The sequence below is a fragment of the Bombyx mandarina genome, chromosome 05 (genome assembly GCF_030267445.1).
Source record: "Bombyx mandarina strain Sakado chromosome 05, ASM3026744v2".
Lineage (NCBI taxonomy): Eukaryota > Metazoa > Arthropoda > Insecta > Lepidoptera > Bombycidae > Bombyx > Bombyx mandarina.
The window spans coordinates 17,499,203-17,522,374 of record NC_143212.1 but is presented as its reverse complement, the minus strand read 5'-3'; the positions used below and the strand labels follow the sequence as shown (position 1 = coordinate 17,522,374).

At 39.9% G+C, this 23,172-nt stretch overlaps 3 protein-coding genes across 4 annotated transcripts; 2 read left to right on the top strand and 1 right to left on the bottom strand.

The window, feature by feature from the left end:
• The first annotated feature begins 2,746 nt into the window (after positions 1–2,746).
• Positions 2,747–4,503, top strand: LOC114250686 (uncharacterized). Its single transcript, XM_028184660.2, has one exon. The coding sequence runs from the start codon at positions 3,223–3,225 to the stop codon at positions 3,868–3,870; it is 648 nt and encodes a 215-aa protein (XP_028040461.2). The 5' UTR covers positions 2,747–3,222; the 3' UTR covers positions 3,871–4,503.
• Positions 3,881–13,140, bottom strand: LOC114250685 (scm-like with four MBT domains protein 2). Of its 2 annotated transcripts, none has more exons than XM_089727954.1 (7): positions 12,780–13,140; positions 11,124–11,534; positions 7,730–7,852; positions 6,778–6,906; positions 5,677–6,539; positions 4,584–4,768; positions 3,881–4,503 (listed from the first exon to the last, which is right to left on the bottom strand). In XM_089727954.1, exons 1-7 carry the CDS (start codon positions 12,852–12,854, stop codon positions 3,938–3,940), a joined length of 2,352 nt encoding a protein of 783 aa, XP_089584080.1. In that variant the 5' UTR covers positions 12,855–13,140; the 3' UTR covers positions 3,881–3,937. The 2 variants fall into 2 exon arrangements, with proteins under 2 accessions (XP_089584080.1, XP_089584081.1); XM_089727955.1 differs by having other exon boundaries at positions 4,603–4,768; positions 12,780–13,137.
• Positions 13,141–14,825: 1,685 nt separating this feature from the next.
• Tmem63 (transmembrane protein 63) lies at positions 14,826–19,037 on the top strand. Its single transcript, XM_028184666.2, has one exon. It carries the CDS (start codon positions 15,059–15,061, stop codon positions 17,294–17,296), a length of 2,238 nt encoding a protein of 745 aa, XP_028040467.2. The 5' UTR covers positions 14,826–15,058; the 3' UTR covers positions 17,297–19,037.
• Positions 19,038–23,172: the final 4,135 nt, after the last annotated feature.

The window sequence follows — 23,172 nt, the reverse complement described above, 5'->3', positions numbered from 1 at the left end:
TTAATCGTTTGCTTAATCGTGCACATGAGGTAGGTACAGTATTTTTTCAACGGTCGTAGCCTGTTATCAAAATATTAATGATCTTTATTAAAGTATTTTACCCTCAGATTAAGTTCACCTCGAATTTGATTACCGACCAGTTTTAGATTCGTAACTAGTTTTGCAATTAATTGTCACCATTTGCATCTACATTTTAATAAAACTTATTATTTTAAACTTAGTATTTTGCTAAAACTTGATGGAAAATAGCTCGCAATACTCGAAGTGAATATTCCGGACCGCATACCCATAGGCCACGGACGCTTTCAAAAGTTACCGACTTGCTGCTGAATGTCATGGCTACGATGCTTCTGTAAGAGCAGGCAGTCGAGCATGAGGGAAGGGCTCCAGGTGTTTCTCTCCCTCCCTAAGTAACAGAAAGGTAACGGCACACCAATTTGGAGACAGGCGAAAGAGACTCAAGAAGATGTCGCCCAAGCTGCTCTTCACGCACCTTAAGAGCAACCCGGTGTCGAATAACGGCATTCCCTATGCCATCCTCTTTTTGCTACCTACTTTTAGTTATATTATGTTATGTGATCCGTTGTCATCAATGAAGTAGGAAACCTATGGAAATGAAACGTCAACCAAAATTTCGTGCCAGCGTGACGTCATCTGGCCACAAAACATGGCGGCTTTAGTGCTGTACAAAAGATTTCAATGTTATCAGGTTTTATGGATAAACGTTCTTGGCTCATTTTATTTTAAATATTGTTGAGTATTATTTATTTGTAGAATTTATACTTTAATGGGAAGTAAGTAGGTATATTGTTATGTGCAAATATGATATGATTTAGATGGGTGAAATCTAAGACAAGTTCGTCCTTCGAATTTGCCAAGTAAACGATATGATGATTTTTAAAAGTTGCTACACTGATTTTATAAAGTTGTCGTTTGTCGCAAAACATAAAGATATGGCGTAATTCAAAGCCATCAGCCCATTTCTAGCATGCTAAATGTTATCGTATTTTGAGTACGTGTTTTTCTTAGACTATTACAATCTATTTTAATTGTTTTGCTGACTCTAAAGTCCGTAACATACTACCGCAGCGCACCCCAAGGAAGGTGCGCCGCACCATTTGAATCACTTTCGCTTGAGAGTGATTCAAATTTTAAACTTATCAAGGGACCGCGTGAAAAAAAAAACACTTACAGAACATTTATTCATTAATTACAAACGTCATTCCTTGTGACTTCCTCTCTAAAATCACTTAATTATTAAATATTTAACAAATTTACAATAGTGTTTTACTCACTGCGGAATAAAACTATTTTATTTAAATAGTTCCGAAGAGATTTTGTCGGTAGCCTTTTTCCCGAAATATCTAAACAGAATGTCTAAATATGTTTTGATGACATATTTTAAAGTGGTATTTATGATTAGTGTCATGATCAATAGATTCCGACCGAAAAATGGATTTTTCGGATGAGGGCTCCATAATGAATTTAAATACATATAGATAATAGTTTTAGGGCATCGACTTTCTTGAGATCCTATAAAATACGTTTTAATTATTATTTTTGTATGTTTTAAGCATGATAAATTATGAAATTTTATATAATCAATCATATTAAATCGATATCAAAGTCAATAAATAATGTACAACCCAAAACAGACGGCCGAACTGACGTGACAATGACATTTGGCGCGCTAAACATGGCGGATTTTCGGCCTCATTAGACGGAGACGGAGATATTTACGTATATTCATGTTTCATTTTATGTACGCACTGAAATACTGTTATATTGTTTTCCTGCGAGTTAAAGTGCTGAGTAAGAACGAGATAGATATATGTTTATGTATGTGCCTTCAAAATGGGTGCTATTTATATAAGCAATTGTACGTATAGAACAATATGTCGTGTCCCTACTATATAGGTCTATGGTTGTCATTGATTCTATATTTTTGACAACGTCAGAAGGGCGCGAATTTAAAATGATATTTTTGAAATTTTGAAAATTATTTTATTTATAAACCTGCCATAAATCATCAATAAGTAATTTCAAACTATTGTTTTGATTTCAAATTAATTGATGTGTTAATGATTAGCCCTGAAAATGCGTAAGTTATTGATTAGCTTTGCAACAATTTATTTTAACATATTAGCTAAAACATGTAGCATTGTATATTAAATTTATGACAATTAAATTAGCAATAGCGAATTAAAGTACGTATGGATCACTGTCGTTCAAATAACCGTTAGGTGTTTAAAATAATGAAAAGAAATTTTATAAATTGCGATCTTATTACGATTTAAGCTACTGAGTTTTCACCAGATCTTATCAATGGGTTGCGCTTCCGATCTGGTGATAGATTCAGCGAAGCTTATTAGGGTAAATGTTAGCAAACTTTCTCAGGCTGAGCCTCGTCACTTTGCTCACTAATCAAGAAGACGCCAAAATAGATCCTCGAAGCTACTGGCAGATTACTGGTGGTAGGACCTTTTGAGTCCGCGCGGGTAGGTCCACCACCCTGCCTATTTCTGCCGTGAAGCAGTAATGCGTTTCGGTTTGAAGGGTGGGGCAGCCGTTTTAACTATACTTGAGACCTTAGAACTTATATCTCAAGGTGGGTGGCGCATTTACGTTGTAGATGTCTATGGACTCCAGTAACCACTTAACACCAGGTGAGCTGTGAGCTCGTTCACACATCTAAGCAATAAAAAAAAAATGTAGGCTAAAAAATAAACAACACTTATAATTTACTTATTAAAGTATACATATAATGATAACAATAACTACTTTAATGGTGATTTTTACAGGTGTATTATTAATAACGAAATATTTCGATACATTTGCGTTTCATTCCTTGCAGCTAACGCCTGTGATCTTAACTTGAAGACCCGGCACAGTTTCTGTACTCCACGTCAGAGAGCGCCCATCGTCTTTAATTCAGACGTGAACGTTTCGAAAAGTTCCTCACAGTCCCACGAGTATTCATCTCCAAAGTATTACGAACGATATGAGCACGATGAAGTGCCCGTTAGGGAATCCGATTTAAGTGCTACCACCAATGAGGACGTCACACTAACAAATTCAGAACTCGACAAAATCGAAAAGAGAGTTTATGAGACTGTTTCACAAGAACTGCAAACCGACGAGAGCTCATCTATCAGTCTCGATTCGAACATAAAATTCTTTAAGACGACTGTAGAGAAGCTATTTGAGAGCTTTTACACCAGCATGAGAGATTTTGACCTTTACAAGCAGCGGTTTAACGAAATCTTAGCCAAAAATAAAGAGGAATCCTTGGTCGACATGGAGGACTTTATTAATGACATGTTCCAGAATATTACGTCTTCGGTCGACATTAAAGTGACCGGCTCAACGACCACAGCTAAACGTTCCGGAAATTGCGACGCATCCACACCCACCAACTCGCAAGGGTCGGAAGGATACGTTACGTATTACAATGGGAACCTCAATACGGACTCTTCGTTTAACGAACAGTCATCAGCTACGAGGAGTTCAGGAGACGGAGGGGAGACCTTTAACCTATATTTGGTCGGGGGGACGTCTTGCGTACAAATTAATGTGGTGGAAAGAAGTCGCCTCTCGGAAATTAATATCAGAAACTTGGATTACGACTCGGTCCGAAATAAGTTCGCGTCTGCGGAGAATTTGAAGAAATTGGGAGACGAGTTCGAGGAGGACAGCTGGGCGGCCGAGCGCCGGGACCGCGTCCCCAGCGACCTGGACATCCGCGTCAAGAAGTGCTCGGCCAAGAAAAACATTTACTCCAACGAAGACTTCACGGTCAACGAGGGCGGTGACGCTAAATCGTTATTAACCAAAATCTGCAGTTATATTTGCAAAAAGTTTCGAAAATAAAATGCTCGAATATTCAACAAAACATAGTTTATTACGGACTAGAAGTACACGGGCGGCGGAGGGGAGATCACGAGCCGCAGTTCTGCTCGAAGTTGTGCGTGTACCAGCGCACGATGGCGATGTGCTTGCTGAGCTGCAGCGCGAACTCCTTCTTCATGTGCAGGAAGTCTCTGATGACGGGCAGGTCCAGCATGACGAAGGCCTCGCCGTCGATCTCCTCCCGCTTCATGCGCTCGGCGACGGGCTTGCAGTCGTCCGTGCTGCTCAGGTAGGCGTACACGTCGTCCACGCTCCAGTCCAGCGGGTTGCGGGACAGCTTCAGCTCGAGCGCGAGGTCCCGCTCGAAGGGGCGGGGGGCGTCCCGGGCGCCGCGGAGCTTCTTGAGCTCGGGCTCCTCGGCGTCCGACACGTCCGAGATGCGCTTGTCGCGCGACGTGGAGCTGGTCTCCGTGTCGCTGTCCGGGGACGCCCGCTTGCGCACGGCGCGCACCGGCCGCGGGGAGCACTCGCCGGGCTCCTTCTCGCGCTCCTGCGAGGGCTGCTCCTTGTCTCGCTTCTCGTGCACGCCCTTCTTCTTCTTCTTCTTGCCGTTGACGCTGCCCTTGGGTCGGCCGCGGCGCTCCGTGCCGTTATCTGCAACGCAAGGGGCGGAATGATTGAGCGGCGGGGGGTCGGGGCGGGTGTGGGTGCGAGTGCGGGACGGCGCTACTGACGGAAGGTGGCCTTGTCGACCTGGTGGCAGGCGTGCGGGCAGGCGGCGCGGGGGCGCGAGTAGTGGTGGGTGCCGAAGAGCGCGGGGCAGGCCTGCAGGCGCACGCAGGCGGCGCGGCAGAAGGCGGGCACCTGCGCGCGGCGCGTGGCGATGGGCACGTAGGCGTGGTACGTGCTGCTCTTCAACCTGCGGACACGAGCGCGCTCTCAGACCGTGCCACTGTTGTCTCGACACTGGACCACAACAACATTACCTATATCATGTTACCGATTTATCTACTTTCTTTTTAATATACAGTTCTTTGATCTGATCTAATTCTGCGAACCAATTCTGGATCACTTCTAAGAACTATAGCGTACCGAGCCGCTAGTGGCGAATTCGGCAATAGGCCCTAATATATTCGTAATAGCTTCGAGCAAGTTATGATATGATATGGACTAAGTCGCATTATTATTGTAAGTTATGGGATGGTCGTCCCTCCCGGCGACTCCTGTGTGCTGACCTCCACAGCAGCAACCACACAACACTACTTTGCATAATAAGGTACAGAGGGAACTTAATCAAAATGGTTGATGTAAAGCCTTTTGGCCAGAAACTAAGAAAATTTGTATTTTTTTTATCAAAATAGGCCTTCACAGACGCTTTTAAAGCAATAATTTTAATACTAATTTAAATCCACATTCACCACTGGGTGAATCAACAAAAAACTGAAATTTAGATTAACATAACTACTCCAATCGGCACTTTTCCATGGCTATTTATTTATATTATTTATTAGAATATTCTATTTCCACCCTAAAATCACTCAATCACCAGGAGAAATAATACATACTTGTGTAATTTATTGTAGTATATGAACTTTTTTAGTGTGAGTCCGATATTATGGCTTGAACTGAACATGTTTGCGTAAATAAAACAACATGGGTAAAACCTGACATTGCCTATGTCCAAAAGCAAAAGTTACCACCTATGATTAGTAGGACAGTAAGCCTGTGTGCCTTCAGTACCATCCACACTTGCATGTTGAGGGATCATAACAAGAACATTAAATGTACACGTGGACAGAGACAAGTTAATTTGAATAATGTTCGTACTTAGCTCTGAGCATCTCCAGTCGCATGCCTTCCTCGGGGGGACCCTCGGTCTCCCAGTCCTTCAGGAGCTTGGCAGGCTTGTACGACGCAGAGATGATCTTGTTGAGGACTTCCTTCAGCACCAAGGTGAGCGGTCCCGGGCCCACGTGCTTGGGCAACTGCGACAATTTGTTCCTGCTGATAGAAGGGCCGGCGTAGCATTTGTAGTTAAAGTATATTCTGTCGCACCACTCTTCGGAATTCTTGATGTCGTCTTTGATCAGTTTGACCTCCTCGACGGGTTGTTGCTTGGCGGCGCTGACGTCGGGGATGTGCAGCGCGTAGTTGTTGGCGTCGCACCAGCCGGCCGGCAGCAGCAGGTCGCTGCGCTGCGCGAACCAGTACTTCTCGCCCAGCGGCAGCAGCTCCACGCACACCATGTGCTCCGCGACGCAGTCCACGCGGGCCACGTGGATCTCCTCGTGGTTCTGTGGGTTCACCGCTTCCAGCTTCATGTTCACTTCGATTCCCTTCAGAGGCTGTTTGGTTCCGAAGCAGTAGTCGGGGGCCGGCACGGATGACGTGGCGGACAGATACTCGTCCCAGTCGAAGGGCCCCTCCTTCCACGCCTTGGGGCTCTTGAAGGCGAGGCCGTGTCTTTGAGCCCAGCCTATCGGGTAGATGTAGGGGTGCATGGAGTCGCACAGCCAGGCGGCGTTGGCGTCCTCGTAGTCGTCGGCGTGGTCGTCCAGAGCGACGAGGAAATGGAAGTTGTTGAACACCTTGGAGACGGTGGCCGGTCGCACCGTCCTCATGTCCTGAGGGCACAGGGCCTCTAACTTCATACCTGTTACGAAGTTATGCGCCTCCAAGCTCTGATTTGGCTGAAAATTAAAACATAGTCTTAAACATATTATTATTATCACCTTTGAGTCACATTAGGGCTCGCGGCCTGCCTGCTTAGATTTATTGATTCCGCAAACTCATTAGAGTTTCGTGTGACCATAGCTTTGCGGAATGCTCTTACAAGGAATATTACTGTAGTGATGCCATGATTTACGAACTTCGTCACATCCCATGGTAGTGGATCATCCGTTCGTTAGTTTTGCGTAGAGTCCTTACCACGAAGAGATCAGGCGGCGTGGGTTCCTTGATGGCCTCCTCGGCGCTCTGTCGGAGCTGAGCGCTCAGTTTGTTCTTGCACGAAAACTTGTTCACTTTCCCGGGGTATTTGAACTGCCACGGTGAGCCCTACAATTAGTTTTAACTGTTACTATTTCTCCCAATTGGACTAGTGGATTTCTTAAAATACCGTCTTAGATCCTTGATGTAATTACTTGGATTCGCCAACAGAATTAGTGAACTTAAGTTGACTAAGAACAAAACAACGTTAGACTCGGGCACCTCCCCTCCTAATAATAAATAAGGCTTTTATTTTATAATTAATACCTACGCGAAGCAGAAACTTTGTACCTAGCCCATTTTACGAAAATTGTGTGGACGCAGGAGTATGAAATGTCCCACACTTATAGAGAATATTGAGAAGGAGTGCATGGAATGCTAATATTTATGCATAAAAATACAGTACATCATTAAAAATACCATTACACACACTACCATGTATTTGACATACACACACGCATTTATACTCTTTTGTTTATTGTTAAAATCTGTGGTCTTATTGAGAACAGATTAATATTGTTTGTCTATGTCTATAGTGTAGCCTTGATGAATTCTGTGATTATAGAAGTATAGTCCTTGCCAATAGAACCATATTAATGCTCAAACTTATAATTTAAATTAATTATGATCGACTACGACCACTGGGCGACCACTAGTTTTATTTTAATTTATTTGGAAGACAAACAGTGAACTTGAGCTATGTAAAGACTAACCTTCCAACACCATAAACACCATATATATATTTATTTATTTTTTGTAAATGCGCCGCCACCCACCTTGAGATATATGTTCTAAGGTCTCAGTATAGTTATAACGGCTACCCCGCCTTTCAAACCGAAACGCATTACTGCTTTATGGCAGAAATAGGCAGAGATTATAGATAGCACAATACCTTATTCGTGACGTAGCCGAAGCTGCTCAGCCGTGGGTTAGAGAAAAATATCCAGAGCTGCTGTAGGTCCTCGTCGCAGCCGTCGTACCGCACCAGCAGCCTGCCCCCGACGTTCTCGCACACCTGAGGAGGACGCGCGTGTTGGTATGGGTGTCCAATGGGTCAGGCTAGCTGACCTTCGATTTTGGTGACCAAATATTAGCGCCAAGTGAGGGACGGAGACGTTCTGCCTCTTGATATTCCTTTTTTTTTATTGCCCTTGTGGGCAGACGAGCACACGGCCCACCTGATGGTGAGTGGTTACCAGCAATGCCAGGGACAGAGCCAAGCCGCTGCCTACCGCTTAATAGTATCCACAAGCCTTGTTTGAAGAAGGACATGTCATAGCGCTCGGGAATCACCGTGCCTCAACCAAACTCTTGGAGTTTACAAGTTTTGATAGTATTAGTGTTTGCATTTGTAGCTACTCAGTTTAGTAGTGCCTACATGTTTTAATGAAATACAGAAGATAATTGAGTAACCTACTCAGGGATCTGTTTCTTTATGATTTGTTAAAGTATTAATCTGAAGAATGACGTATACGAGAGCCCGCTTTACCGCCTTTACGAAAATCGCGTAGGTAATCACAAAGAAATGTAAAAACGGTATTATTATTTTCAGCATTCTCTTACAACTAACTTTGTATGATACTTTATTATTTCCCTGAAACTTCATCTGATGGTATCCCTTCTGTCTCCCTCGTGTCATTGTGTCCAACTTTCCTGCTGTGGTATTTTTTTGATCGCAGGAGCTCAACACCAGGTTTGGCGTCACCGGTTTTTGCTCACTTGGGCGAAGATGTTTGAGCTCGTTCATTTATTTTGAGGGATACCCTTCTCGATTGAATATGACGGGGAGCTCTTGGCATTCTAGAGGGCATCTTTATTGACACGCCATCTCCGTATGGACGCCAGCCCCGTGCGTTCGCAGTTTGAATCCGTGAGCTACGTGCGTGTGGGCCTGGCCGCTGCCCAGTTCAGTACACATGGCGAGTTCCGACGCTAGTGTACTTTGTAAGAACCTGCACCTTGTTATTCCCCTTGAGAGGAGTACTGAGCCCTCGCCTCATAAGTAGGAACCTCATTACCTATTAGTAGAATAGCAAATAACTTTGCCTGTAAACACGACGTGAACATTGAAAAGTAGGATTGAATCTCGAAATATGGATACTCCGAGATACTTCGGAATAAAGATTACTTGAATATGACGAACAAACTATTCTCCTGCCAACCTTCGAATCATGTTTTACATAAAATATCGTAATATGTTTCGTAGTGAAAAATAAGGTTGGCAACAATCAACATTTTTGTTAGTGTCTGTTAGTGGCACATCTAGTGTTAAACGGTTACCTGAGCCCACAGAAAACGTAAATATACCGCCGCCCACCTTGAAATATAGTTTCTAAGTCTCAGTTATTACAGTACTACGGGTGCCTCGCCCTTCAAACCGATATCTATTACTGCTTCACGGTAGAAAGAGGTAGAGTGGTACCCCTTCACGAGACGCCCTAGCACCAGTCAGTAACACCAGGAAGTAAACGTAATACTGAGCCTACGATATGAGCGCGCACATTGTCTCTGTGATGGATATCGGTTTAATTAAGCCCTTTTTGCCACATGACCGAGAAGCTGTGTCCTCTAGGTAGAGGTTACGTAAATGATAGCTTGAATAGCTTTTAACTTACAAAAATATCCGTAACCTAAGTTTAACGGATAAAAGAGTAAAAATAATTGTAGGAATCTCAATAACTTCGGATTGTTTTCAGGCCCGTCGGCCTAATGGAGTTTGAAAAACTAAAAACGGTCACGTGATGTCAGCTGATCGAAATACACACATAACCACTCCGCCATCCATTTCGAAAAAGGGGCACGATACGAAAACTCCCTCATCATGACCGCCGGTAAATACATTCCCGATCCTGCGAACCGAATGGTAAATAGTTCTTTTTTTCCTACCTTTTTCTGATAGCCTTGAGAGGCTATATCAGTTTCTCCTTGACGTGTAGGTGAGCTTACGGGGCTCAAGCCAGGAGTGTTGCTAACACTGGCCCTAGCAAGAGCAGTGCTTCGCAGAATCTACCACCGGATCGGAAACGCGAACCATTGAGAAGAACCGGCGAGAAACTCAGTGGGCTGTGTCGATGGGTTAATTCACTCGTCGAAGGGCGGTGACCAGAACTGGTAAACAGTCGACATCGCCCAAAACACGTCATTTCGGATCCTTCCGATCTACTATCGGTGCTTTTAGGTACCTGTCATCGTTCTTGTCGAACCCGTCGCTTGCGACGAAGGGCTCGCTGAGTAAATTAACCCACAGACACAGCCCACTGAGTTTCTCGCCTGATCTTCTCAGTGGGTCGCGTTTCCGATTCGGTGGTAGATTCTGCGAAGCACTGCTCTTGCTAAGGTTAGTCTTAGCAAATGTCGTCAGATTTGAGCCTCGTGAGCTCACCTAGTAATTCGGTGAATCTAGTATAACCCCTCGAGGTTACTAGAATAATAGGTTGGAAAAAAAACCCCGCCAGCGCCGGCACGTCAGTTTCTTTTGTTTTTGCTATAAAGGTGAAATTTAGTGGCATTCGCCGTAATAAGATTGAAATTTTTGAGTTTAGTTTATTAGCTTCGATTGTAATTTTTAAGTTTTAGGCCCTTACGCGCACCACGTAATGTAGTTGATTTTTTTGTCGTAATTATTGTTTGAAATTAGTTAAATGAATGAATCTGTTATTGTCTATCTCGTTCTGACGCGTAGACTGCACGGCATAGCGGTATTTTTGTTATATAAATTCAGGGCTGTCACCAAACAGTTAAAACAAATAATAAATTAGTTTTTGTATGAAACTACTAATTACGTTTAAGATTTTTTTTAACCTTTTTAACTTGATCTACATTTTTGATACTATAGCTTCGACATTTCGACTTGATATACCCATTGTGGGACACCCTGTATAAATACCTGGTTTCGTTAGCACAAGGAATCGAATTTTGGGGCTGGACATCCATGGGTAATTTGTCCACGATTATTTATATGTTTACGAGGGAGGATTAATATCATGAAATAATAAGTCTTTGAAACTTTATCAATTTGCATAATCACCAGTTCTAGGGCGTTACGTGACCCTGCATGAGTAGGTTACAGTATCACTCTGCCCATTTCTGCTGCGAAGCAGATACGCATTCCACCTGAAGAGTTAGGCAGCTCTTATAAAATAAAATTAAGACTGACCTCATATCCCGTGGCGATGAGATTTATTTTGTGATGTCTATAATTTGTGTATTCGTAATTAAATAACACCAGGTTGGTTGAAAGTGTGTTCAACCACCCATGTAATAAAAATAAAGCAATTAATACTTACAGTGGCTATCCAATATCTGTATGGATCGATGAGATTCTGCACTTCAACCTTCATGCCAACTTTGATCCTGTCTATTGGAGATAGTCCTTTATTATTTAAAGCCTCTATGGAAACAGACTGGCCATCCATCAGAGCATTTTTCATTATATCAATAATCTTATCTCCATATTTCTCATTTATTGCATCAGGGGGCTCAATCAATTCATCATATTTACCACACCATCCTAAAGGATGAACTTTTGTATTGGATATATCACACCAGAAATCACTCTCTGCTCCAATGAACTTGATCCTAAGGACATGACCACATACCATTGTGATCTCTGCTATCCAGTATACATCTGGATTGTTCCTGTGACAGACCTCAAGAAGCATGTTCTGTTTGATTCCATTATAGAGGCTGGTTTCCACCTAAAAACCCATTGTAGTTTTATTTGTAGATTTCATTTACTTTTTCCTACATAACATAAAAAATATAACAGAAACAATCAATAAGGCTGGTAATTATTAATATTATACATATATATTAAATAATATGTAATTAATAATTTTATTGACAAACCTATTTCCAACTTTATCATCAGAAACTATTCCCATTATTTTTCTCAGGCAAAATAGTCAAATATTAAATCTGATTGCAAGCCTGTATATGGATGTGGTATAATTAGTATTTCTAGGATCTCTAAAAGCACTCTGCTTGAAACAAACAGTACAAGACATTGAGAAATAAAGTACTTTTAAAGATCTAAAGGTTCCTTATATTGAGACTTGTTGTAATGTACTAGAGCATGCCAACCCTTCAATGAAAGTAAACCCTCAAGGGTTCACAATGTGTGTAGTCCATAGTTAATGGTGGTATTCTACTATGATATATTTGGTATTATAAGTTAAAAGTTTGATTTTTATCATAGAACTTTATTCTTTCATCTTAGAAGTAATTCAAGATTTTCTAGCGATATTATATTTTAATTTATATTATATTTTTATCTTCAATTATATTATTAAGTATTGGTTTTATTTCCTACTACTTCTGATTTAGTTTATTGTTTTTCAATAGGTCATATTATTTTTTAAATCAAATTAGTCTATTTATAAAGAGATAAATAATAATAAAAATTACAAATCCAAACAATGGGCAAAATTAAAGAATTTAAGGAGAAATAAAAAAATTAAAGAGTTTCCTATTATTAAAAATAATGGTTTTATTGCAACTGGCAGAAACAAATATAATTGACATTGAATTGGATATTAAGATGAAACATGCATTTGATATGATAAATTTATAATTAAAGTATGCAAGTTATATAAACATAAAACAAGTAATTAAAACAGTTACACCAACTTTTTCATATTTATATGGTAGTTAAAATGAAGAATTATATCGAAATAAATAAGCTATGTAAATTCAACATATTAGATCTTCCTTAGAACACAATGAATGGTGTTTAAAAATAGAATACGTATTTTTTTGTTCATGCGTGGTATTTTATGAAAATTCGTATCATATCTACTGATTAATTAATTTCATAATTTTCAAATAACTATTTCACTATTACATCTTTCAACATAACATAGTATCGGTAAAGCCCATAAAATATTTATGAATATTATTTAATTTTTAAGATCATCGAAAATAGTTCGCAAGTCGCAACTTACATGAGAAAATAATTCTTCTGGCACGGCAACAGATTTGCTTGTCTCCAAATAATTGTTCCAATCGAATTCAGCCATAATTAAAACACTTTAAAACCAAAACCCAATTACATTGTAATTAAAATTAATTGAAATATGTTCAATAAAAGTAGTCTAATCGGTAAACAGCCGAACTTGCACGAATAATTTTCTTTCGTAAGAATCGTACATTTCGTTCCCTCTTATTTCTATCTCAGCTTATAAAAGTGATCGATGACTGTTTGTCTCTGTCTTGCAATTTAAAAAAACAAACCGTAAAGGTGCGATTGCACTGAAGTAGGAAACCTATAGGTCTATGTGCGATTGACACCCGATTATTAGTGTCATGCTGTTGCTGAATTCATAGATAATTCACATAATGCCTCATTATCTAGAACTTGTCCCGATAGTCACGGCAAGTGTGGCGGGTTCGTTGATCAGTGTTCTGAAGAATTTATATAGCTATAGCGGCTTTATTGTCGATAAACTAACGACTAACAACCTCATGTTTCCACGCGAATATGCACCCAAATATTTAGTTATTTAGATGAATGCAAGACCTGTGATAAATATTTTGGCTTATCCTTGAACTACCATTTAATGTTCACACGCAAATGGAAGTGCATTATTAGTAAGTATTATGGGCACTTCGCAAGTAGTTCTCTGGAACATCGAACATTAATGTAAATTGAATTTTTACTCTTCGCAAGCTTGTACCCCGATTTCCTTTTTTAATTCACTACTTTTAAGTTTGTGGGTTCGTTATATTCAGTCATGAAAAAGGAAATGATTAGAGGACTACAACCCTACATGCATAATGAAGTGGAATGTAAAATTGCGGAGGTAGAATTAGTTGCAATCAAATCGACTAAAATACCTTGTCGTAAAACAAAAGTACGTCTAGGGATTAAAAATACTGAAAATAAAATTATTTTAAATTGGCGTTACTATAGCTTTTGTCAAAGAGCTTAAATTTTCCATCTTTAATCATTTTCGATCTATTTAGCTTTACTAAAACTGCTTAGACTGATGAACGATCTCACGGCTTACGAGATGATGAAGTGGCTGCTGTAGCTCACAGATATTACAACGTGAATTCGGCCTCCTACCGAGTCAAATGAAATGAATAAATGAAAAATGGACGTTTCGAATTCTCATTTGAATTGTACAACGGGTGTCCCACTCTTAACAAACTGAAACGCTTAGGCGTCGAAATTTGTAATAGAGGGGTACCTACCCGTGTAGGCTTACAATACGTTTTAAACAAATACAAACTTGTTGGCGTTCCTAGTACGCTAGGATAAGAGTTAGGGAGTCGCCTTTTACAACACCTAAGGAAAGACATGGGCGGTACTATCCTTGGCCAGTTTGCGTTTTGAAGTGATAAATTCTTATAAATCGATGAAAGCACGTACGAAAAACTGTCACATTCCGCTTGAGCCTGAACATGCTAGCGAGAGTGCGGAACAAGCGATAGAGAGGTACGATCGGTCCAAGCGTTAATATATCGAATAAATTGTAATTTTCAATTAATTCCATCTTTGTATTATACAAAATAATTATAATTCACTGATAATAATTCAATTCAATTCATAAAAGTATGCAATTTTTCGTCAATATATCTTCTTGAGACGTTATGATGCAAAACTAATCGTCCGTAAACCGACTTTACACACACCCAATTATTTTATTCAAATTATTTATAGTGTTAATTTTTCTCCGAGATAGAAAAAAATCAAAATGCAGCGTTCTACTGTTTAGGATCGACTCACTAGTTATTATCAATTTACAAAATCAATCGTCAATTTTACTCAAAATCGATTTTTTCATGAGTTGTTCTCAAATCTATCTCATTGCCTGCATTCTTAAATAAGGAAAATACAGGACTTATTAAAGTGAGTGAATATTGTATCATTCATAGATGTTAAATCGTTCCATTTGCTGCTACTTAAGTAGGTACTATAGGCCTATAGGTTTTGACGTTTTCGTGCTAATTAACGAATTAAAAAACCTATAAAACGTCATCGGTGGTTGCTTTGTGTCAGTGCCTTGCATAGATTATACACTTAATATATTAGAGAGTGCCTTGTCTTATCTTCACGAACAATTTATCTAAACAATAGAATTTCCAGATGGTACCGTTTTGTATGTGTACAAAAATACAAAAATAAGTGTCAGTAAACGTTTTTGAAGTGTTGTCCGTGATCATTATGTGATTACTTTCTCTTTTATCGCTTCAGTGACTGTGAATTGCGACATACAGAATGAGTCGTTCTACAAACGAAATGTTATTCAGCCTATCGGACACCCCGAATGGGACGATCGATGATAGCTGCATGCTAGTGAACACATCGCAGAGTATTATCATCACGGGTGCCTACAATGGAATCCCTCAGACTTTGATCCTAAATTTGATAGCATGGTCGTTCCTTATTTTATTGTTTACTGTGCTTCGAAGGACGGCATGGAACTACGGGAGAATGGCACTCGTCCAGCGCACCAGGGGTCGCTGGACAAACTTATTCTATCGCGCTCGAGATGGTGATGCATTGGTCGAGCGCCGCCGCAGTGCAGACGAGTCTTCAAACATTGACGAAGGGCTCTTTACGTGGGTTCCGGCCGTGTTTCGCATCACTCGTGAACAGGTTCTCATAAAGTGTGGTCCTGATGCTGTGCACTATCTTTCCTTCCAGAGACATGCTATTACACTAATGTTCATCATAACCTTAGCATCCATTGGCATTATCTTGCCCATAAATTTCCAAGGGACCAATTTAAATGTGGACACTGGAACATTTAGTCGAACAACACTTTCCAACTTAAATGGAAGATCTTACTGGCTTTGGGTACATACTTTACTGTGCATCTCTTTCTTACCTATATCAGTGCTTATCATGAGAAGATGCACTGGGCGCAAACCCATACCTACATCTATGACTGGGACCATCATGATAACGAACATAGCCAAGGCTGACAGAAATGAGTCAACCATTCGAGCCTATTTTGCTCACAACTTTCCTCATATACAAATTGTAGACCTTCGCTTAGCTTATAACATCAACAAGCTCAATGAAGTTTTAGAACAAAAAGAAATGGTAACTGAAGCTTTAATCTACACTGATACATATTTCAAGAAGACTGGGAAACGTATTGCTGTTAAACCAACTTTGTGTGGACCTGAAATTGATGCTTTGGAATTTTACACAAATGAAGAAAAGAGGTTAAAAGATGAAGCTAAGAGAAGTCGTGCCATGGTCCTCAATGATCCTTTGGGAGTTGCCTTCTTAACTTTACCCTCATATCAGCTAGCTGAACATGTGATGAACCACTTCAGTCTCCATCGTGGCTGGGTGCTGTCACATGCTACTAACCCTGCAGATATTATTTGGGAGAATCTAAGTGTGAAGCCTGGAATCTGGTATGTTAAGGCCATCATAGTCAACTTTTTCCTCTTTGTTGTTTTGTTTTTCTTGACTACTCCTGCATTTGTTGTTAGTTTGTTCAACAGGACCGTGGTCAAACCAGATTCTCCTAACAAAATTACTTCTATCATCTATGATTTCTTGCCCACATTATTATTATGGACCATGGCTGCAGTGATGCCAGCCATTGTAGCATTCTCTGATAAATTCTTGTCACACTGGACCAAGTCACAGCAAAATTATTCAATTATGACAAAAACTGTGTCATATCTCCTACTGATGACCTTGATCTTGCCATCATTAGGTCTCGCCAGTGCCGAGGCTTTCCTTATGTGGACATTACAACACCAGAATAACACAATGCGTTGGGACTGCGTGTTTCTCCCTGACAAGGGTGCTTTCTTTGTGAATTATGTTATCACCTCAGGCTTTATTGGTACTTCATTAGAGTTGATTCGTTTTCCGGAATTGTTCTTATATGTGTGGTATCTATTGCAATCAAAATCGAGAGCGGAAAAAAGTTACGTGAAAAAGGCTATATTGTACGAATTCCCATTCGGCGTGCACTACGCTTGGAGCATTGCGATATTTTCCATCACCACGGTGTACAGTCTGGCGTGCCCGCTGATCGCGCCGTTCGGGCTCATCTATCTAATGCTGAAGCACGTGGGGGACAAGCACAACTTGTACTTCGCGTACGGGCCAAGCGACATGAGCGGCATGGGCGGTGGTCGGATCCACGCCACCGCTGTCAGACTCATACGAGTCTCCGTTCTCCTCTTACTGATCAGCATGGCCGCCTGGGCTGGTCTCCGGGCCGGCTTCGAAGCTAGAACTATAATATTGATAATGGCCTCGATTGTGGCTTTCGGGACGTTTTTGCTGTTGAGTCCGTTTCCGAGTTGCACCCCACCCGCGCCCCTGCAGGCCGAGTCCAGTGTGAGGTTCCAAGAGTACATCGCCCCCGTGCTACTAAAGCCGGTGGATACGCCCCCGACAACGACGCCGACGACCCCGGATTACGGGGCATCATCGCCTGTTAACAACAATTCATACAATTCGGGCCCCATCAACATTTAAAATATAAATCGTTACTTGCAATCTTATTTTATCACGTGATAATTATTACATTTTCGTTAAAAGATGGATGCTATCTCGCGATAATAATGAAGAGAATGATAGCTATCGATTTTTTGTCGATGTCGATTTGATAAAAAGTATTAATGTGTGATTAAAAATATATATCATTGTAAATAAATGTGCAATATTTTTGTATTTAATTTAAAAACAGGACTTGTATCCAAGATATTTTAGACAAAAATACACATCTACAAAATAAATAAATAAATAAAATAAATGGAACGAAATTTTTGACTGTTTACGTTTCATACATGCTTTTTTTGCGTGAAAATTCGACTAATTTAATATTTCAAAATAGTATGAAAACATCAGATTGTGTTTTATATAATAGTAATGCACTTCTTATTCGAACTAGTTACATTTATAAAAATGCAAAATTTTACATTTTAGAGTCAGTGTGTTAATCAATTACTCAGTATCGTCACGCCGCACACGCGCGAGTTTCAAAGGTCGTTCATTAAAAATGAACTTCCGAACGGAAAATTAAAGAAAATTCCACTCTACTAGAGAGATTGATCTAACTAGTTTGTTATTGTATACGCTCTCAATATTATTGTTTATCGCATGTTAGTTTAACCTGTGACTGGCTGTGATCATGAACACAAAACAGAATTTGAAAGTACATAAAAATGTTCTTTTTATGTTCTTTCGTCCTTATTATTATTATTATTTTTTATTGCTTAAATGGGTGGACGAGCTCACAGCCCACCTAGTGCTAAGTGGTTACTGGAGCCAATGGACATCTACAACGTAAATGCGCCACCCACCTTGAGATATGTTTTAAAGAACTCAGTATAGTTACAACGGCTGCCCCACCCTTCAAACCGAAACGCATTACTGCTTCACGGCAGAAATAGGTTAGGCGGTGGTACCTACCCGCGCGGACTCACAAGAGGTCCTACCACCAGTAAAATTACTTACTTGCATAATATAAATATTACTAATATAAATTTGCATAATAGTAATTTAAAAAAATCGCAGTATTTAATAATGATCCTCATTAACACGGAACACAGATTTATATACCGATGACGGTCGGTATCCAACCAGGTCCGGCCTTTGTCAAAGCACTCATCCATCTTGGTTATCAACCCAAGCTTCTCGTGTGGCCCCTGTTACCGATCCAATCATTTGTTATTCGCTCACTAAACACCGAGATCTATTTAGCTCGTATGACGCATTATCAGCCCCATTAAAAAGTCCAGGTATCACACTTAAACAACTAATCGAGTCTTTATAAAGGCGCTTATATTATTTAGTTACGTTTTAATTTTGTGATATTTCTTTCACTACCGAACTATTTAATCTATTTCTGTACCTAGATTTTGTTTTGGCCAAAAGTAATACTAATCTGAAATGTACATACCATGTACTCAGTACGTTTTTTTTTGTACCTTTTATTTATAAAAGATCTAATATGTATAATGTAGTTACATTGTATAGGGAGAATTGTGGTAGTTCTATGAAAAAGTTTTAATTTTGTTATTTTTTATTGATGAGATTTTATTTGTTGATTTATACTGTTATATACAATACCACTATTCAGTTATGTACTAGCCAGATGTTTTGTATTGTTACCTTAAAGTTTTTAATAACTAATAGAAAAATCAATACTTAATAAAATAAATCAATGTTTTACGATATCACGTACCATTAACGAAAAATAAATGTTTTTCAACTATATCAAGTTTTTTCATTACTGATATCAAAGGGTTTGGTTTTTTTTTTGGTCAGGAGGAAATCGCCGGACTTCCGCCCTCCACTGGGGACGGCGGGCGGGGCATGTCGGAGTCGAACCGACTAAAACCTCCTGTCGCGGAGCACATCTCTCCCATCACCCTCCCCCTCGGGACGCCGGACTGGCGGTCGTCGGCGCCACGACCACCAGCCCTCTCGGTCGGCAGGCTATCCGGAGCCCGCCTAGATGGCGCCGGTTAGAGTGAGCTATCCTACGGAATACCCCGCTGGGTCAGAACCAGCGTGGGTCGAGGATAGCCGGCCTTCCATCACCCGGATGCTCTTGCGTAAAACGCGTGCAGAGCAGCTTGCACGACGTCTTCTTAGGTCCCCCTCGCCGGTCCTCAGACCGACATATGAGGGGGACCCAAAAGGGTTTGGTTTTAGTATATATTTTAAACCGAATAAATTACTATACTTCTGCAATTTTTTAGTACATATACCTATAATACTATAAAAACTAATAAGATGTTAGAAATATTTGAAGGTAAATAAGATAATTTCAACAGACTTCAAAAAAGGATGTTGTAAATTACACTTTTGTTTGTATACCTCAGAACTCTTTCGTAGTGATACGATTATGATGATTGTGATTTTTTATTTGAAAGCTGGTGCTTATTGTGTGGCCTTATTATTAATCTTGCAAGATCTGACCAGTAGTTTTTATGCGATATCGACTACTTTAATGATATTTTCATTTTATTTTAAAGTTAGTATCATTTTATTGTTTTTTTAGTACTTTTTAAATACACAGTACTAAATCAAACACTGAACTGACTACTTGTGTGTGCGTTTAATCACACTAATTATCGAATTTATAATGCCACCCTGCAAACACGAACTCAGCTCTTCTGATAGAGTGGGTGGTTACCGTGGCTCATGGAAGTCGGCTACGACAGGGGCGCACCCAGGCCGCTGAGCACCGACGGCCCACCTGATGGTGAGTGGCTACCGCCGCCCGTGGACTCCAGCAATGCCAGGGGCAGAGCTAAGCTGCTGCCTATCGTTAAGTACTCTTCACAAGACTCGTGAAGGACATGTCATAGCGCTCGGAAAACACCATGGAGGGCTCATTCCAAAGCCGGATGGTACGTGGCAAAAAAGATATCTGAAAACGCACTGTGTATGACCGCAGTGGCTCCAGGTAGTACGGATGAACTCTACTCCGGTGCGGTGGTAATTCGAGCTACAGAATATTTACCTAGTATTCCAATGAAAACGGTGAACGTGCTATACCTATAGCTTCGCAAGAGCGTTGAAACAATTCAAATGTGACATAATACATGACGCTACCTACGGCTAGCGTGGCTAGAAATTATTAATTTAAACGTTACTTATACCTATATTGTAATTAATTGAATTCGAACGATCCTCTTACGAACAGGTTTAACTTGAATGAATTAGAACGACTGACCGCTTTTATAACGAAACTGAATAGGTAAATGGTAATAGGAATGCCAAATAACAATATAATAGGTAATAGGAACGGCAAATAAGTGTGCTCGGTGCAATATGACGTCTTAACAAAATTATTTCTACGCGAGTTTTTGTAACATCTCTCTTAATTATAATTATTCCCAAACTAACTTGTGATACTTAAGAAAATACCTATATAAAAGACGATGAAATTTTAATAGCTTCAAACATTAAACATCCTATAATAGACGTCACAGTTTCGCTTCGGCTTCCTACTAAATATCGTATAACATCAATTATCGCGTCGTGAATATTACAATATTACACATGTCGAAATTCGTAATAAATATTTGTGCTTAATTACCGACATATTGATTAGTAACAATGTGATATTCAATATCATCGGGGCCTAAAGGATAAGAGGGCGTGTATACCTACTCGTATCAAGCGATGCGACGCCGCGATGCCTTTGTTCAAAGCCCGCAGGCTGGTAACAATTTTTGTAATGAAATACGCGTCTGGGCTCCGGCGACCACTTGACAATGGATGGGCCAACCATCTTAGCAATAAACAAAATAAATTAAAAATATTTCGTAACATTTCATAATAACCTAATTACAATAATTATCTAAAACCGGAACTTTGACGGCACATTCTTTAATTATTCTAAGCATAATGTAACATGCAGATTTTCTACATCCTATTTATTCTATGTATATCCTTCAAATTGGAATTAAAAAAGAAAAATAGTAATAGAAAAAAAATCAATGTGCAGTTCACATGTGGCAGCAGTGGAACTTTCACAAATATTCTAATCCTCGCGCAGGCTAAATTATATACATACATGGATATGCTTGTATCGTTTTAACACAATTTTATTAGCTTGAAATGTATGTTTGTTCGTCTGTATCGGAATATTTGAACGTCATTTTCACCGACTACGCGACTTCAAGACGTCTGATTAACTTGAAAATTTACACAGGCATCATTGACCGTGACAATACAATCATTTTATGACTTCGCTCTAATATCACGACCAGTGTCAGGATTAAAAAAGATGAAATTAATTGTTAGTTTGGTTTGCTATGTAGGTATTTGAGCAAAATAATTCAACAGTGTCTTATATATACTGGTATGTATCCACTAGATAACTATCGCATCGTGAATACCCACTTTGACAGCGGTTTAGCTGGGCCCTGGCATTGCTGATGCCCATGAGTGACTATGACCACTCATTGCCAGGTGAACCCGACGGTCGTCGGCCTTTGGAGATAAAAACAACATGTATTAGATATCTGCTGTATGATTTAAATCCCTGTATAGTAACGTCACTCAACACTTGTACATATTATTATGTCTACTTGTTAGGTCGACCACGGAGCTCATTCGAACTCATTACCTTTGGCAAGACCTTTTATCGGAGTCAGTTTTATATCGGTTTAATCACTATGTTCAGAAATTCTGAATACATAAAACACAACGTGTGTCTATATTTGGAAAGCTCGGTGTTTAACATTGCCTTACGTCACGTGACCTTGCTTCGTAAACTACTCGGTTCCGAATATTTTAAGAGTTAGTACAGAATTTGTAAAACGCGATCTCAATCCTGTTTTAATTTTATGTTATCACTTTGAAATTCGTAAGCCGAGTGTTTTCGCTAGTCGTGTGTATGAAGTATTCCTATTGATATCTACATTAAAGTACTTATTCAAAACACTGGAAGGAAAAATATTACAGATGGAGAAAAAAATCGTGTTAATCAAATTAGGGGCAATCAAACAACATTTCGGCACTAACGACACATTTCTTAATTATTTTAATTTGCGTACACAATAAGGAGATCCTTACGCGGAAGTGGCATTGGATTGGTCACATTTTGAAAAAGCCCGATACCCACCTATCAAAGAGAGCCACTGACCTGTAAAGTGTCAAGCAAAAGGAAGAGAGGCCGCCCCAGAACAACTTGGCGTCGCTCGGTGGAGCAGGAGCTAGGTGTCTTGGGCATGACGTGGGAGGAGCTAGAACAGGCTGCCCAAGACCGATGTAAATGGAAGGATTTGATTCGAGCCCTACACCCCAGCAGAGGGTAATAGGAAAGAATGATGATGATGATGACACAATAATAATTGTTAAAAAATTATATAACGATGATTAAGACGCTTTATTTCAAAATGAAATCTATTCTAAAAAACCTAGAAAAGGAGCCCTAACTCTACGAATAAATAATAAGCCCAGAGGTTGTAGTATTGAACAAAAAAGTTACGTAAAGTACTTTAATATATTTTTCCTTTTCTGTTACACAGCGGTCAGTTCAATAGAAGGCATTTCTTACAAGTTGGGATATATAAGATTAGCTAATGGGATTTTATCGTTATTCGGAGGATTTAGGTCACATCAAGGTGACATATAGGTGAGCGGGGTGAGGCCGTGAATGCAAGATTAAAATATAAATATGATATCTACCTTAGTCACGTTAGCTATATATAAGAAGTAGAAAAATAATAAATATCCTTTAGAGGAATATAAATAGAGTTCCAGTCTCGAGTCGTCTGTAATGATCTATTAGTGAAATAATTAGGTACCTTTTAGTAATATAATCTGTGCTAGGGGTTCAAAACCAAATATATTTTTTTATTGCTTATACTAGGCTGCACTAAAAGTAT